The following is a 13,800-nucleotide window of genomic DNA, read 5'->3' on the forward strand; positions in this document are numbered from 1 at the left end:
TGGATTTGTTATATTTGGATTTGCAAAACTGGATTTGTTGCTGCATAATGTGAGAAAAGGACCTCAGAAGCCTCTCATTTCCTGAGCTGAACAGATGATGAGTAGGATGAAAGAAGGGAAGAGGTCTCAACAAGGAAAAGGGGAGGACTGCAAATCAAACATAGCAGTGGGTACACATCCTGCTGCTGTATTAGCAGTTCTCTGGCACAAGAGCCAGAATTACCTGAGTTTACTGTTGCACACACAGAGTTTTCTGTGCAGCCTTCTCTACATGTGATAGCCCATGTGGAGCACCTCTTGCTGGATTGTCCCTAGTATGATTGGATCTCTGGCTATGGAATCAGGAGGATTCTTGCTGCTTTTGACATTTTCCTCATTGTGGCTGACAGTGATATTTCATAGAGAGGGAAGATGTTATTTCCTTTATTTATGTAATAGCACAGCTATTTTGCCTGTAACCATCTGGTGTTCTTCTGAGTCAGTTTTTCTATTTCACAAGCAACTGTGCCTTTCTATTTGTTTGGTGTTTGACTAGTCAGATAATTAATTAGTATATTAATGAAGCCATTATTTTGTTAGTCACAAGACAGAAGATGATTTGTAGACCAGTATCTTGTGCTTTCAGATGAAGCTGAGTACTCAGAAGAATTGTAAGAATTGGGCAGGAAAAATTCCTTGATACCCTATTCTTTTTGAACTTATCTTCCTTTATTGTATGATTGGTTGTGAGAGGTTTTTTTTAATGGAAATATTAAGTATTTCTTATTCAATGAGGTGGTTACATATGCATAATGCTCCCTGTATTTGACTACTTTGAAGACAAACCAGAAGCGTCAGCTAATGTAAACATCATTCATCAGAAAAATGATAGGATTTTGATGGCCTGATCATACTGTATCAGTTTTGCAACAGTTGCAGTAGTGGTTGTTCATTTGTTTCTGGGCTCAGTTTAAAGTGAGGAACACTTTGGAATATAGGTATCTGAAGGGCTGCACCACATGAACCTGCATGGATGTTAAGGTCAGAAGCAGGTGTGTCATTAGGGGGTGCAGACTACACTGAATGGCACCCTGTTGGGTGATGCTACTGCTCCCCAAATGTTGAAGGCATGGAGTGAGGAGTGGTTCAGTGAGAGAAGAAAGGAGACATTCACTTTCAATCACCATCAGTGAGCAAGGTGAGTATCTCCTTCTCTGCCCACTGAGCCTCGAAGGTGTGTGTGGAGTTGAGTGCGGTTCAGTGGGTGGAGAAAGGAGATACTTGCCTTGCAGTCATCATCTCCTTCTTCATCTGAGTCTTGGTGCCCATGGACTCCTCCTCTTCCTCCACCTCTTTTTCTCACCCAGCCAGCAGCCCTTCCCCACCCAGAAGAGGCTACTAGGCAGGAGGGATAACAAGGTGGAGGAAGAGGAGGCAGTGCTAGTCCTGCCCATCTCTTTGGGGATTACTAACACTCTGAAGAGATGAGCACTCAGGCAGTAGCAGCGGTGATGGTGGCAGAAAGATGGAGTTGCCATTGCTGCTGCTACTGCTGCTGGTCTCTTCAGATGTGGCTAGCACTCCAGAGAGACAGGCAGCAGTGGCAGTAGCAGCGGCAGTGGTGGTGACTGTAGAAACATCATTATCCATTTCATTTCATGATTATTGCTGACAATAATTTAATGGGAGTTGTTTAAAAAATGACCCACACAATGTGCCAAATATGCTGGGTACACACTGCTTAGAAATCCTACTCTCAGGCCTATCATCAAGTTTGGTCAGGTTGACCAGGGATGGGTTGATCTTTGCAGCTTTAGATATACACCTGTGAAATTCTTTATCCTCATAATTGCACTTGGTCTCCTTTTTTGCAGGCTATAATCAAATTGTCAATACTTTCCCCCTCCAAAAATAAATCTGCTCAGAACTTATTTTTATTGTGCCTGATGTTAATGATGTGTCCAATGTCACAGGTTATTGTTATTCATCAATTGCTTTGTTTCCCATTTTATTTTAAGGCACCTTGTAATAATCAGTGGAGAAATAAATGCAATAAATTTAAAAGGAATCTTAACACCTTAAGTTACACTACTTCCAAATCAATGCAAGATGTAATATACAAATTAATAACCTGAATCATTTTGGTAGTCCCAATTGGTCCCAATTATAGTAGACCCAGTGAATAAATTACTAAATAGATAGCGGGTTAACGATTATATAAAGGTAAAAAAGGTAAAGGTTTCTCCTTGGACAAGGTTGTCAAGTCATGTCCGACTGTAGGGGATGGTACTGATCTCTGTTACAAAGTGAAAAAGCCAGTGTACTCTGATCATGTGGTCAGCATGACTGCCGAGAACACTGTTACCTTCCCACCAAAGTGGTACCTATTTATTTACTTGCACTTTTACATACTTTTGAACTGCTAGGTTGGCAGAATTATATAAATCCCATTAATTCAGAGTATCAGTAGGATTCAAGTCATATTTCCATTTTCAACCAAAAGTTCTTCTAAATCTTGCCCTAAACCTTACTTCTAAAATGTTATGTTTGTCAAATAAAACAGAATTGTTTTAGAACCACTTTTACATAAAAGTTGTTGGTCACTTTTACAAGTAGTTAGTACAAAAACAAAGAAGGAGCTAAATAAATTAGCAGCTATTCTTTGACTTTATAACTGGGCTGTCTAAATCTTGGAGAGAGGGAGAAGACTGTGGGTTAGTTGAACACATATAGTGATTTGTGCTATTGCCTTATAGTGGTGTCAAGTGCATGGGAAGTACCACCAGGGGAGACATGCTGCTCCAGGTTTGCTATAATCCCCTGCATGATGTTTAGGTACTTAGAAGAAAATGTCAAGGCAGCTGTTTAAAGCCTTTTGTTCTGACCAGAAGAGATATTGGAATCTTATTGTCCTCTCTCCATCCCCAGTAGAGCTTTTCTTCACAAGGCAAGTGTCAATTCTCAATTCAGCCACATCAAGAGAGGTGGTTTACTGTACACTAGAAAGGAAGGCAATGTGGGCCACCATAACAATACCAGGATATGTGTACTGCTTTTATTTAGCATTGTTGGTGACAACATTGGCAGAGGTAGGGGGCTTGTTGACTTCAGTTGTCAGACACATCACATGAAAAGCTGCATTGATTTCACTGGGACTTGAAAACTCATATTCTCATAAGTTCTCCTCTCCTTCCTAAAAATAGTTCCATTACAGGTGGGCCCTCTATATCCACTGACTCGACACCCATGGATTCAACTTGAAAATACTTTTAAAATATTAAAATGACTTGAAAATATTTTTTAAAAAATAGATTCCCAAAAGCAAATGTTTTATATAAGGGGCACCATTTTATTGCACCATTTTACATAGTGGAACCTGAGCATCCATGGATTTTAATATCCATGAGAGAGAGTCTTGAAACTAGACCCCAGCAGATACCAACAGCCCATACTGTATATCTTTGAAGATGAACAAGCACTTTAGTAACTCAGTCACATATGTCTCTGTACAAGAATCCCTCTGGATCTCAGACTTTTGACTAATAGCTTTTGTGTTTTTCTTCCTTTCAGGAACCTTCAAGATAATCATGAATAGTATATGCCCAGAAGATGCAGGTAACTAAAAAAAACCAAAAAACCACAAATCCATCTCCATATCAGATATTCTCTCTGAAACTGGAGAAAGAAAACATTTCTTTTGTTGCAAATACGGTATATACTCATGTATAAGTCGACCTCATGTATAAGTCGAGGGCAGTTTTTGGATCCAAAATCATGGATTTTGATATGACCCGTGGATAAGTCGAGGGGCAAACACTGGAGGATGTTACAAAAGATCTAAAGGGGGGGGGGGGGACAAAGGACCACTTCCCTCCCTATATGTCCCTCTCTGGATCTCTCCCAAGCATCAGTCTTGGCATGGAAAAGGGGAAACAAACCTCGGCGCACGCGCGCACACACACCCTTCCCCTTACCAGAAGCATCTCCAAGGCTCATGGCTTGTGAAAAGGAGGACAGACCTTTCTCTATGTCTGCCTTTCACCCCCAGGACTCCAAGGCTCATAGCTTGCAAAAATAGAGGACAGACCTTTCTCTCTCTCTGCCTTTCACCCCCAGGACTCCCAATGTTCAGAGCTTGCAAAAATAGAGGACAGACCTTTCTCTCTCTCTGCCTTTCACCTCCAGGACTCCCAATGTTCAGAGCTTGCAAAAATAGAAGACAGACCTTTCTCTCTCTCTGCCTTTCACCCCCAGGACTCCCAAGGTTCAGGGCTTGCAAAAATAGAGGACAGAGCTTTCTCTCTCTCTGCCTTTCACCCCCAGGACTTCCAGGCAAAACAGGGTACAAGCCAGGGCAGCTTGTTAGCTCTGGCTGCACGGGAAGGCTGAGAGGGAAACAGACACACACACACAGAGGGGGAGAGGAGAGCGGGCACCAGGGCTTCAAACAGGGAGCCATTACAAGGCTACAGAGGAAGGTGGGCACTTCTTTTTTCAAGAAAGTTATTAGCATTAACTCATTGCCCCGTACATAAGTCTACCCATGATTTTGGAATTCATTTTGGGGCATGAATTTTTCGACTTATAGTCGAGTATATACGGTAACCTTGATATTTTAATTCAGTAAAAATAATCAGAAAAATATATACTACACTTAATATTTTCAGTATTTTCTGTTAAAAACAAGTGGCTAAATCCAAGAATTGCTCTAGATACATTTTTGCAAACATAGTTTTGCAGACCAACAAAATCTGTAGAGAAAGTGGTGGATCCATCTGGCCATCCTTCACATACAAACTGGTTGGATGTCACTGCATACATCTAAGGATCAAAGTAGAAACTTTTGTGATTTGTACTCCTGGTATATGTACTCTAAACAGATGTCAGGATTTCTCAACTGGGTCAGAGCAGCTGTAGGGTTAATGGCAATTTCAGAGAGATTTAAATTTGGAAACAGTGCATGGGGGAAAGAATCTAATTTGACACCTGCTGCTGCTCTATTTTGGTACAATTTTAAAACATCAGAATATTCAGTCTACAATTCAGTGTCACATATAGTTTTAGCTGAGTACAAATCCAATAGAACCAAAATCATACATATGCAGAAGAGACTCTCAATTAGTTTCAACATAGTCACTGAAATGTCACAAGTGATAATATCTCCAGTTGGTGGTATTCTAGAGGCTGCTGATATGGCACATGAGGCCATACATTGGTGGAGTCCTGCACATTTTGTTATTGTTGCTATAAACAACTTTACCAAGGAAAAGCCTGCATGTTGAATGTTGAGCTTAGTCTGAAGGGATCTAACATTAAATCGCTGTTCAACAATGAAGGTGAATGTTGAGAGAGCTATCTGCAACCTACTATATTTACTCATGTATAATTCTAGAAATTTCAGTCCAAAAATTGACCCACAACAAATTAGGCACAGATAGCAGAATAATTAATAAATAAAATCAACTGACCAAGTATTCAAAACAGGGTGCTAGGCTGTGAATTTCCAGATATTGTGAGACTATAGCTGTCATCCCTGAGCATGGGTTCTGTTGGCTGGAATTGATAGTAGGTCAGAAGCCAAAAACATTTGGAAGGCCACAGTTTTTCCACCCCTCTATTAGACACTGCTATTACTTCTGGTGTGCCACAAATCATACTTTATGCTTTGTTATTAATAGTAGTAGCTGTATAGAACTGGGCCAGTATTTGGTTTTAGGTCAGTGAATCACAGAGTGGTGCAATTGTGAAATGTATAAGCAGCTCACTGGAAAGATAGTAGTCAAATCTTAAATCAGAATCCCATGACCGCCTTTTTTCAGTTCCACTTAGATTGACTGATTTGTTCAGCAGACTGTGTCCTTTATGAGGATCAGATTGCTTTCTTAGATTGTGCCAGGGAAGATGCTTAGCTTCTCTTCTTCTTTTGGGCGGACAGTTTGAGAAATTGTTCTGAATTAGGTAAGTGCTGACTTCCCATTGGGACTACCAGTAGGATTCAGGCCATGTAATTCTTGTCAATGATATGCCACTTTTGTGCTTCTTTTGTTTCACTACTGACCCATTGGTTGGAATCCTATATCAGGAGATGTATATATGGCATATAGCTAGATTTTCTTCCAGTGCTATCCCCCACAACCCACATTTTAAGTGACACAGCCCCTCCACATGGCTATTTCCATGTCTTTGGACAGTGGGGACCAGTGGAGACATGGTCAGTTGTTGTTTTTCTAGCTGGACACACTGCAACAATGCTCTGGGAGTCATTAGATGGTCTCTGCAAATGACAACTTTCCATTGTGTCCAGCTACAGGAAGATAGCTGGATACATCTCCACTGATTCAGCTCCTTCTTTCGAACAACATAGAAATGCTGTTGCTTAAACATTGCTTAAAAGGTGGAGTCTGGCAAAGATTTTGGTTCCTGCATGACTGGTAAGAATTCTGACCTCCACAATGACTCCCTCCCCCAACCAAGTTAGCTAAGATAGCATAGGTTGGACTAATACTATTGTAACTTACTAACAGGATGCCAGTCACTCTTGTCCTTTTACTTATAGAAGATTCCTTTACTGCTTACTGATCTAATGTGCTGCTTGATTTGCATCCAGATCCAGACCACAGCCAAGGCTTGTAGATTCTTTTTGTACAATATTGCCAAAATCCGACCATATCTCTCCGCCTCTACTGCCAAGATCCTGGTCCATGCCCTAGTGGTCTCACGACTGGATTACTGTAACGTCCTCCTGGCTGGACTTCCTCGTTCTCACCTCCGTCCTTTAATCTCTGTTCAGCGTTCAGCTGCACGCATTATCACTTCCATCCACCGCTCTGACCACATCTCTCCTGTGTTGGCATCCCTTCACTGGCTCCCCCTCCCTTTCCGCATTCAGTATAATCTCCTGCTGTCGACATTTAAAGCCCTCCATGGACTGGCCCCTCCTTACTTATCAGACCTTCTTTCTCCTCACCTTCCCACCAGGGCCCTCCGTTCTGGTAGTCAAGGTCTACTGTCTCAGCCCAGGATTTCCTCTGCCCCATCCCGGATTCGCCCCTTTTCTCTTGCTGCCCCTCACTCCTGGAATCTTCTTCCCCCACAAGCAAGAGCCATCACTTCTTTAACCAGCTTCAAAACGGAGTTGAAAACCATCCTGTTCAGAGAAGCCTTCCCAGGCATTGCATAATTGTCGCTTATTACTTGATGTTCTTTTGGTGCCTGTTTATCAAACCATTTCCTGTATTGCTATGTACTGTATATGCATTATCCTACTTGAGAGTATGTATTTTCCCTGGAAAATGATTAACCATCCATTATAAAGCCAAGCCCTCCCTCCAGTCCATCTGCCTTGGTACAGGCCTTGGAGGTAGAGAGGAACTGCTGGACCTCTTACCCTTTCTCTCCACCACTCCCTTCTCCTTCTGTGTCATGTCTTTTTAGATTGTAAGCCCGAGGGCAGGGAACCGTCTAACTAAAAAGATTGCATGTACAGCGCTGTGTAAATTTACAGCGCTTCATAAATAAAGGTTAATAATAATAATAATAATAATAATAATAATAATAATAATAATAATGTGTAATTTGGATTTAAAAATTAAGCAATCTAATTGTGTAGAGTTTTACAGTTGGGTCCTTCTATTATTTTTAGCAGAATAAAAATATAGAATGGTGGAATATTTGTTTATATATAATGTTGGTAAATGTTGCACTGCTACTGCCAAAAACAGTAACCCTTGGTCTCATCTAGTATAACAGACATCCTGTAAAAACAGTCACTTATCATTACAAACAGTAACTATAAAATGGAAGCAAAAGTGAAGAAAATCACAGCACACTTATATCATATAATGCATTTTTCTTAGACAACAAGGGGAAGAGATGAGGAGGAATAGTTTTGCATGGTAACTGAATAGCTCCTACAGCATCTTTTTTCAGCATCAAACCCACTACATAATATTTGTCTTTTAAGTTTTTAATTGAATTGATCCCCTGTTCTTTGCTTTTTCTCTTACAGGTAGCTGCATCTTTTTGGAAGGGATGTCTGGAACCCTGCTTTAGTTGAGCAAATATCTCTCTCTGGATCATTCTTCATGAGATCCCTTAATAACCATGGATAATATTCAAATACCACAGCAAGTCATGACAGATGTATAATAAATTGTTCAGAGACATTTCCTGCCATGAACAGAACTGTGTGACAGTTACTTCTTAGCATAGACCCACAAGTGATCTAATGCCTATAAGACTACTATGTGGAATGTTCCACAGAGAAAGAGACGTCTGTGAACTTGGAACAGCTCTGGAGAAATGGGAGCAACTAAACTTTAAACTCATAAAGCACAGCACTGGATACATTTCATGTGCCTGTACAGCTTTCAAGTGAACTAGCACTTAAAAGACCTTGTGTGACAAAATGGACTCTGGGGATACAGCTGTAGGGCAAAATGCTACCTCAAGGTCTGGAGAAACAGCTAAAGTATCGAGCAGATGGAGACAAGAGCAGCCGGCCAACATTAAGATGAATGCAATTGGCAGTCTGGAAGGACAGGCACAGATTGAGCCAGAACATGGGGAAAGCCCTACATCTGCACATCTTTTCAGTGCTGGGAAAGTGGTGTCACCCAGTGATGCTACCCAGCAAACGGCAGACAAGCAATACCCACAGCACCTTTCGAGTCCATACTCTCTTTCTTTCCCTCAGCATTCGTTGCCACAAGGATACTTGCACAATCTAAAACCGCACCAGAGCCTAGAAGGCCATAAATGGCCATTCCCTGGCCATCTGCAACCAGTTGCCTCCGAGGACTTATTTCCATTTCATGTGCATGGCCACAGTGGAAGTTTTTCCAGAAAGAAAATTTCCAGTTTGAACCCTGCTTACAGCCAGTATTCTCAGAAATGTCTAGAGCAGCAGTCAGAAGATGGTCATAAAAAAGAACATAAACCCAAAAAGCTTGGCAAATACATTTGTCCTTACTGTAGCAGGGCTTGTGCCAAACCTAGTGTACTTAAGAAACATATTAGGTCTCACACAGGGGAACGTCCATATCCTTGTGTCCCTTGTGGTTTCTCATTTAAGACAAAGAGCAATTTATACAAGCACAGAAAATCACATGCCCATGCAATTAAAGCAGGATTGGTACCATTCACAGAATCAGCTGTATCGAAATTGGACCTAGATGCCAGTTTCATTGATGTGGAAGCAGAGATACATTCAGATGGGGAGCAGAGCACAGATACTGATGAAGAGACATCTTTACTAGTTGAAGGTTCTGACAAACTGAGCCCGGGTCCACAGATTCCACTGGATATCACTGGCAGAAGTGGCTTTCACACATCCATAGATGAATCCTTAGGAGGCCCAATGAAAGTCCCTATTTTGATTATTCCTAGAAGTGGCGTTCAGTTGCCATATGAAAGCTCCCAACACATTGGGTCTGATAGCCTGCAGAACCCATTAAGTACTAAGTCTGATGACTCTCACACTGTTAAGCAACGCCTTGCTCTAAGGCTGTCTGAGAAGAAAGGACAAGATTCTGAGCAGTCATTAAACCTCTTGAGCCCACATAGTAAAGGTAGCACTGATTCAGGTTATTTTTCACGGTCAGAGAGTGCGGAGCAACAAATAAGCCCACCAAATACCAATGCAAAGTCCTATGAAGAAATAATATTTGGGAAATTCTATAGGATTAATCAAAGGACTGCACAACCATTGGCGACAGCCAATCAAGATCTCAGCTCAATGGGGAGAAAAGGCAAGGTGGAATCATTGCCTCTCACAGGCCCTAGATTAGACGTTAAGATGCTTGAAGACCGAATGTCTCCAAATAAAGAAGCACTCATTGATCCTAGTAAAATCAGTGCTATAAAAAGTAGCCAAATCTTTAATGATGGCAGTACAGAATCAAAACAATCTCAGACTGTCACAACAGCCATCAAAAATGAGTCAACCCTTTTCCCAGGAAGTCACCCAGGTGAAATGCCTCTTCTCCTAGAACCTCCAGCAGATGTAAACCCACTCATCAGAAGCAACTCCATGCCAACATCATCAGCAACCAATTTGAGTGTCCCATCAGCTTTACGAGGAAGCCATTCATTTGATGAGAGAATGACTGGTTCAGATGATGTTTTTTATCCTGAGTCAATAGGAATACCCCATCAACGCATGCTAAGGAGACAAGCAGCCTTTGAGCTGCCATCATTACACGAAGGACACTCTGATTCAGAGTACCATGGAAGAATGGGCAAGAACATGATGATTGCTTCCAGCCGATCAGTTACAGGAGAAAGAGGGCCAGGCATGAGAGAGAAAAAATTATCAGCAGTGGACAGACCCTTTTATGATGGAGATTCCTCTGGAAAGCACTATAGAAAATGGGAAGACTATGGGGCCCTGAAGCAAAGCTACAGAGATACATCAATTGTAAGTGGGTCAAAGTATGGAGAATATTTTACTGAATCACCTACACAGTTTCAGGCAGCATCTTCTACGTATGGCATTATATTTGAGAACAGAAAACGTAGAATCCAGAAGAGCGTTGGGGATGAGGAAGATGCACCATCATTGTGCAGTGGTTCTACTGGCAGCTCCATGAGTGGTGATTTCGATCCTAAATTGCAAATTCAGGAAGGACCAAGGAGTGGATTTGCAATCCAAGGCCATGAAAGTTCTGCTCATTCTCATCCAGAGCGCTTTGAAATCTGCAGGCCTCATCTACAGTCAGGCAGCCCAGCCACTAGTATAGATGAATGCCCTTTAACTGCTGAACAAGAAAAGACAGGAGAATCTCTGAGTCGGAAAGGGAATGTAATCTCTGTCATTCAGCACACAAATTCATTAAGCCGGCCAAACTCATTTGAAAGGTCTGAATCTACAGAGCTTGTTGCTTGCCAGCAAGATAAAATGTATTCATCATCTGAAACTTGTGAAACTGAGATCGCAGCATCCCCAATGAGCCCAGATAGGGTCCAGCAGACAGAAAATGCTGACAGTGTTAGCAAACAGCTTCCTTCTTCATCCCAACATTCTCAACCATATCATATGCAGCCCAGACTTGTTCGCCAGCATAACATACAGGTACCTGAAATTCGTGTCACAGAGGAGCCAGACAAGCCTGAGAGAGAAAAGGAAATACCAGCAAAAGAGCAAGAGAAGCCAACAGAAGAATTCCAATGGCCCCAAAGAAGTGAAACTCTTTCCCAGCTCCCAGCTGAAAAACTCCCACCTAAGAAAAAGCGCTTGAGGCTTGCTGACTTGGAGCACTCATCCGGGGAGTCTAGTTTTGAGTCTACAGGGACAAGCCTTTCCCGTAGCCCTAGCCAAGAGAGTAATTTGTCCCACAGTTCAAGTTTTTCAATGTCCTTTGAAAGGGAGGATAGTATCAAGTTCATAATGTCAACCAAGCAAGATGAATTTGGTAAACAGCCTGAGTTTTTAACCGTCCCACCTGGTGCTTACTCACTTTCCGTCCCAGGGCATCATCAACAGAAAGAAATGCGACGTTGTTCATCTGAACAGATGCCATGTCCTCACCCAGCTGAAATCCCAGAAATACGAAGTAAATCCTTTGATTATGGGAATCTCTCTCATGCTTCTACAGTAGGAGCACCTCCTATTGCTTTATCTCCAGCAAGAGAAAGGAAGAAATGTTTTCTGGTTCGACAGGCTTCTTTCAGTGGTTCTCCTGAGATTTCCCAGGGTGACACGAGTATAGAACAAAATATAAAACAAGAGCAAATGGAACATGGGTATGTTGCCCTCCGGTCTTCCCAAGTCACATGGCCTCATTCCCCCTCATGTGTACAATCTGATAACTCTGGGAAGCAGTCTGCTGGTTCTTGTCCACCACGCAGCACTAGTTTATCTCCACTTTCCCGTCCCTCAACCCCGCATGCACCTTATATTCCAAGTAAATATGCAGCAGAACAACATCTATTTGCACTGCAAGAAAAGGTTCCTTTTCTTCCTTTCCACAACACTCTGTTGCAGTTTCCATACCCATCTGTCTGCATGGTACACTTGCCATCTCAGCCCCCATGGCCTTCTGAAATTTCACAAACCCACTTTCAACATCATTTTGCACAGCAGCTTCAAAAATCTTACTCCAAGCAACCTTTTCCAACTGAAAGCCACCCAGGCTACCACCTGGAATATGCTCAGGAGCATATTCGAAAGAAAACTGCTGATTATATACATACGAAAGAGCAAACTTACCAGCGTTACTCAGGAACATCTGGGCAGTATTCTAAAAATGCACTTGCAACATACCAGCCAGATTGTAGCATTAAATCAACTGATACCTCTTCTGAGCAGCAGCTACAGGTAGATTTTGAAGCCCAGAATATTGGACCTGTTCAGTCATTACCAGGCACAGTTGTTCCTGTCAGGATCCAGACTCACGTGCCATCCTATGGTAGTGTTATGTACACAAGCATTTCTCAGATCCTTGCTCAGAGCAGCAGCCCAGCTATTGTCATTTGCAAAGTAGATGAAACTCTTTCTCAAAGAACATTGGCAACAAATGCAACCATGCATGGAATAGGCTTCAACATAGCGCAGGTGCTAAGCCAACACGGAAGGCTAGAAAAATATCCCTTGTGGAAAGTACCACAGACTCTGTCACTTAATTTAGACTCTTCCATCCCATTGTGTTTGACCTCCAGTTCAGATACTTCCTCTACCCTTGGTGGAAACAAACGGATGCTTTCACCAGCCAGTAGCCTGGAACTCTTCATGGAAACAAAACAACAAAAGAGAGTCAAGGATGAAAAGATGTATGGGCAGATTGTAGAGGAGTTAAGTGCTGTAGAACTCACCAGTTCAGACATAAAGAAAAGTTTCCCTAGACCACAAAAGCCTCAGTTGGTTAGGCAGAGCTGTACTACTGAGCCAAAAGAAATGGTGCCGTCCACCTTGTCATCTTCTCCATTATCATCTGCTTCATCTCAAGATTTGCCAGCCATTGAGCCTTCCCAACTGAACAGGGATAACCTTCCCAGTTTAGACTCTGCTTCACCAGGACAAAAATCTAGTGGCACTTCTGATGGTAGAGAATCCCCAGAAGAACTGGATGTAGATGAAACAGCATCAGACATGAGTCTAAGCCCACAGAGATGTTCATTGTCTTCAGGGGAAAGTCAGACTGAAGACCAGTGCAAACAACAAAAATTGCCATGTGGTATGTTGGTACAAATGACATCCCAGCCAAGTAGGAAAGCAGTAACCTCAACAATTCTTCTGACAGATCTAGCTGATATTCAACAAATGCTACAGTACCCTAGTTTGCGCACCACCACAACTGTGAGTTGGTGTTTCTTAAACTACACAAAACCCAATTTTGTTCAGCAAGCCACCCTGAAATCATCTGTTTATGCTTCATGGTGCATTAGTTCCTGTAACCCAAATCCATCAGGATTGAGTACAAAGATTACCCTAGCACTCCTACGGTCCAAACAGAAAAGCAGTACAGAAATATATACATTGTCTCCAATGCACAGGCCTGGAACGGGAAAAGTGACATCATCAAGTGCATGGAAACAGTTCGCTCAGGTAATTAACTAATATTTAAGGATCCACATGTTTTTATTTAGGCCTTGGAATATGTAAAAATGTGCAATGCATCTAATTTTTGAAGTGATTTTTTTAGAATAGTTTTTCTAATGTAGTGAATATAATGCTTTGGAATGGCAATTATCTTAGAGAAGATCTGGGAGCAAGAGCTATCAAGAACATGGTATTATGTTCATGGACTGTCTCTGATAAAGCCTTGTGGATTGTCAACTCTTTCTAAATATATTCATTCACAGAAATTGTTCTCTTGGAAGAAG

At 41.9% G+C, this 13,800-nt stretch overlaps 1 protein-coding gene across 3 annotated transcripts in view; it reads left to right on the plus strand.

The window, feature by feature from the left end:
* HIVEP2 (HIVEP zinc finger 2) overlaps window positions 1-13,800 on the plus strand; it is a 195,064-nt gene that overhangs the window by 161,175 nt on the left and 20,089 nt on the right. For all 3 annotated transcript variants that reach the window (XM_089530265.1, XM_089530264.1, XM_089530266.1), the window contains 2 exons: window positions 3,550-3,594; window positions 7,988-13,522. In XM_089530265.1, coding sequence (XP_089386391.1) covers window positions 8,387-13,522 — 5,136 coding nt within the window. In that variant the 5' untranslated portion in view covers window positions 3,550-3,594; window positions 7,988-8,386. The remainder of the gene's footprint in view (window positions 1-3,549; window positions 3,595-7,987; window positions 13,523-13,800) is intronic.

This window comes from Sceloporus occidentalis, unplaced genomic scaffold, assembly GCF_023333645.1.
Source record: "Sceloporus occidentalis isolate IW3139 unplaced genomic scaffold, rSceOcc1.0.p SCAF_6, whole genome shotgun sequence".
In the NCBI taxonomy this organism is placed as follows: Eukaryota; Metazoa; Chordata; class Lepidosauria; order Squamata; family Phrynosomatidae; genus Sceloporus; species Sceloporus occidentalis.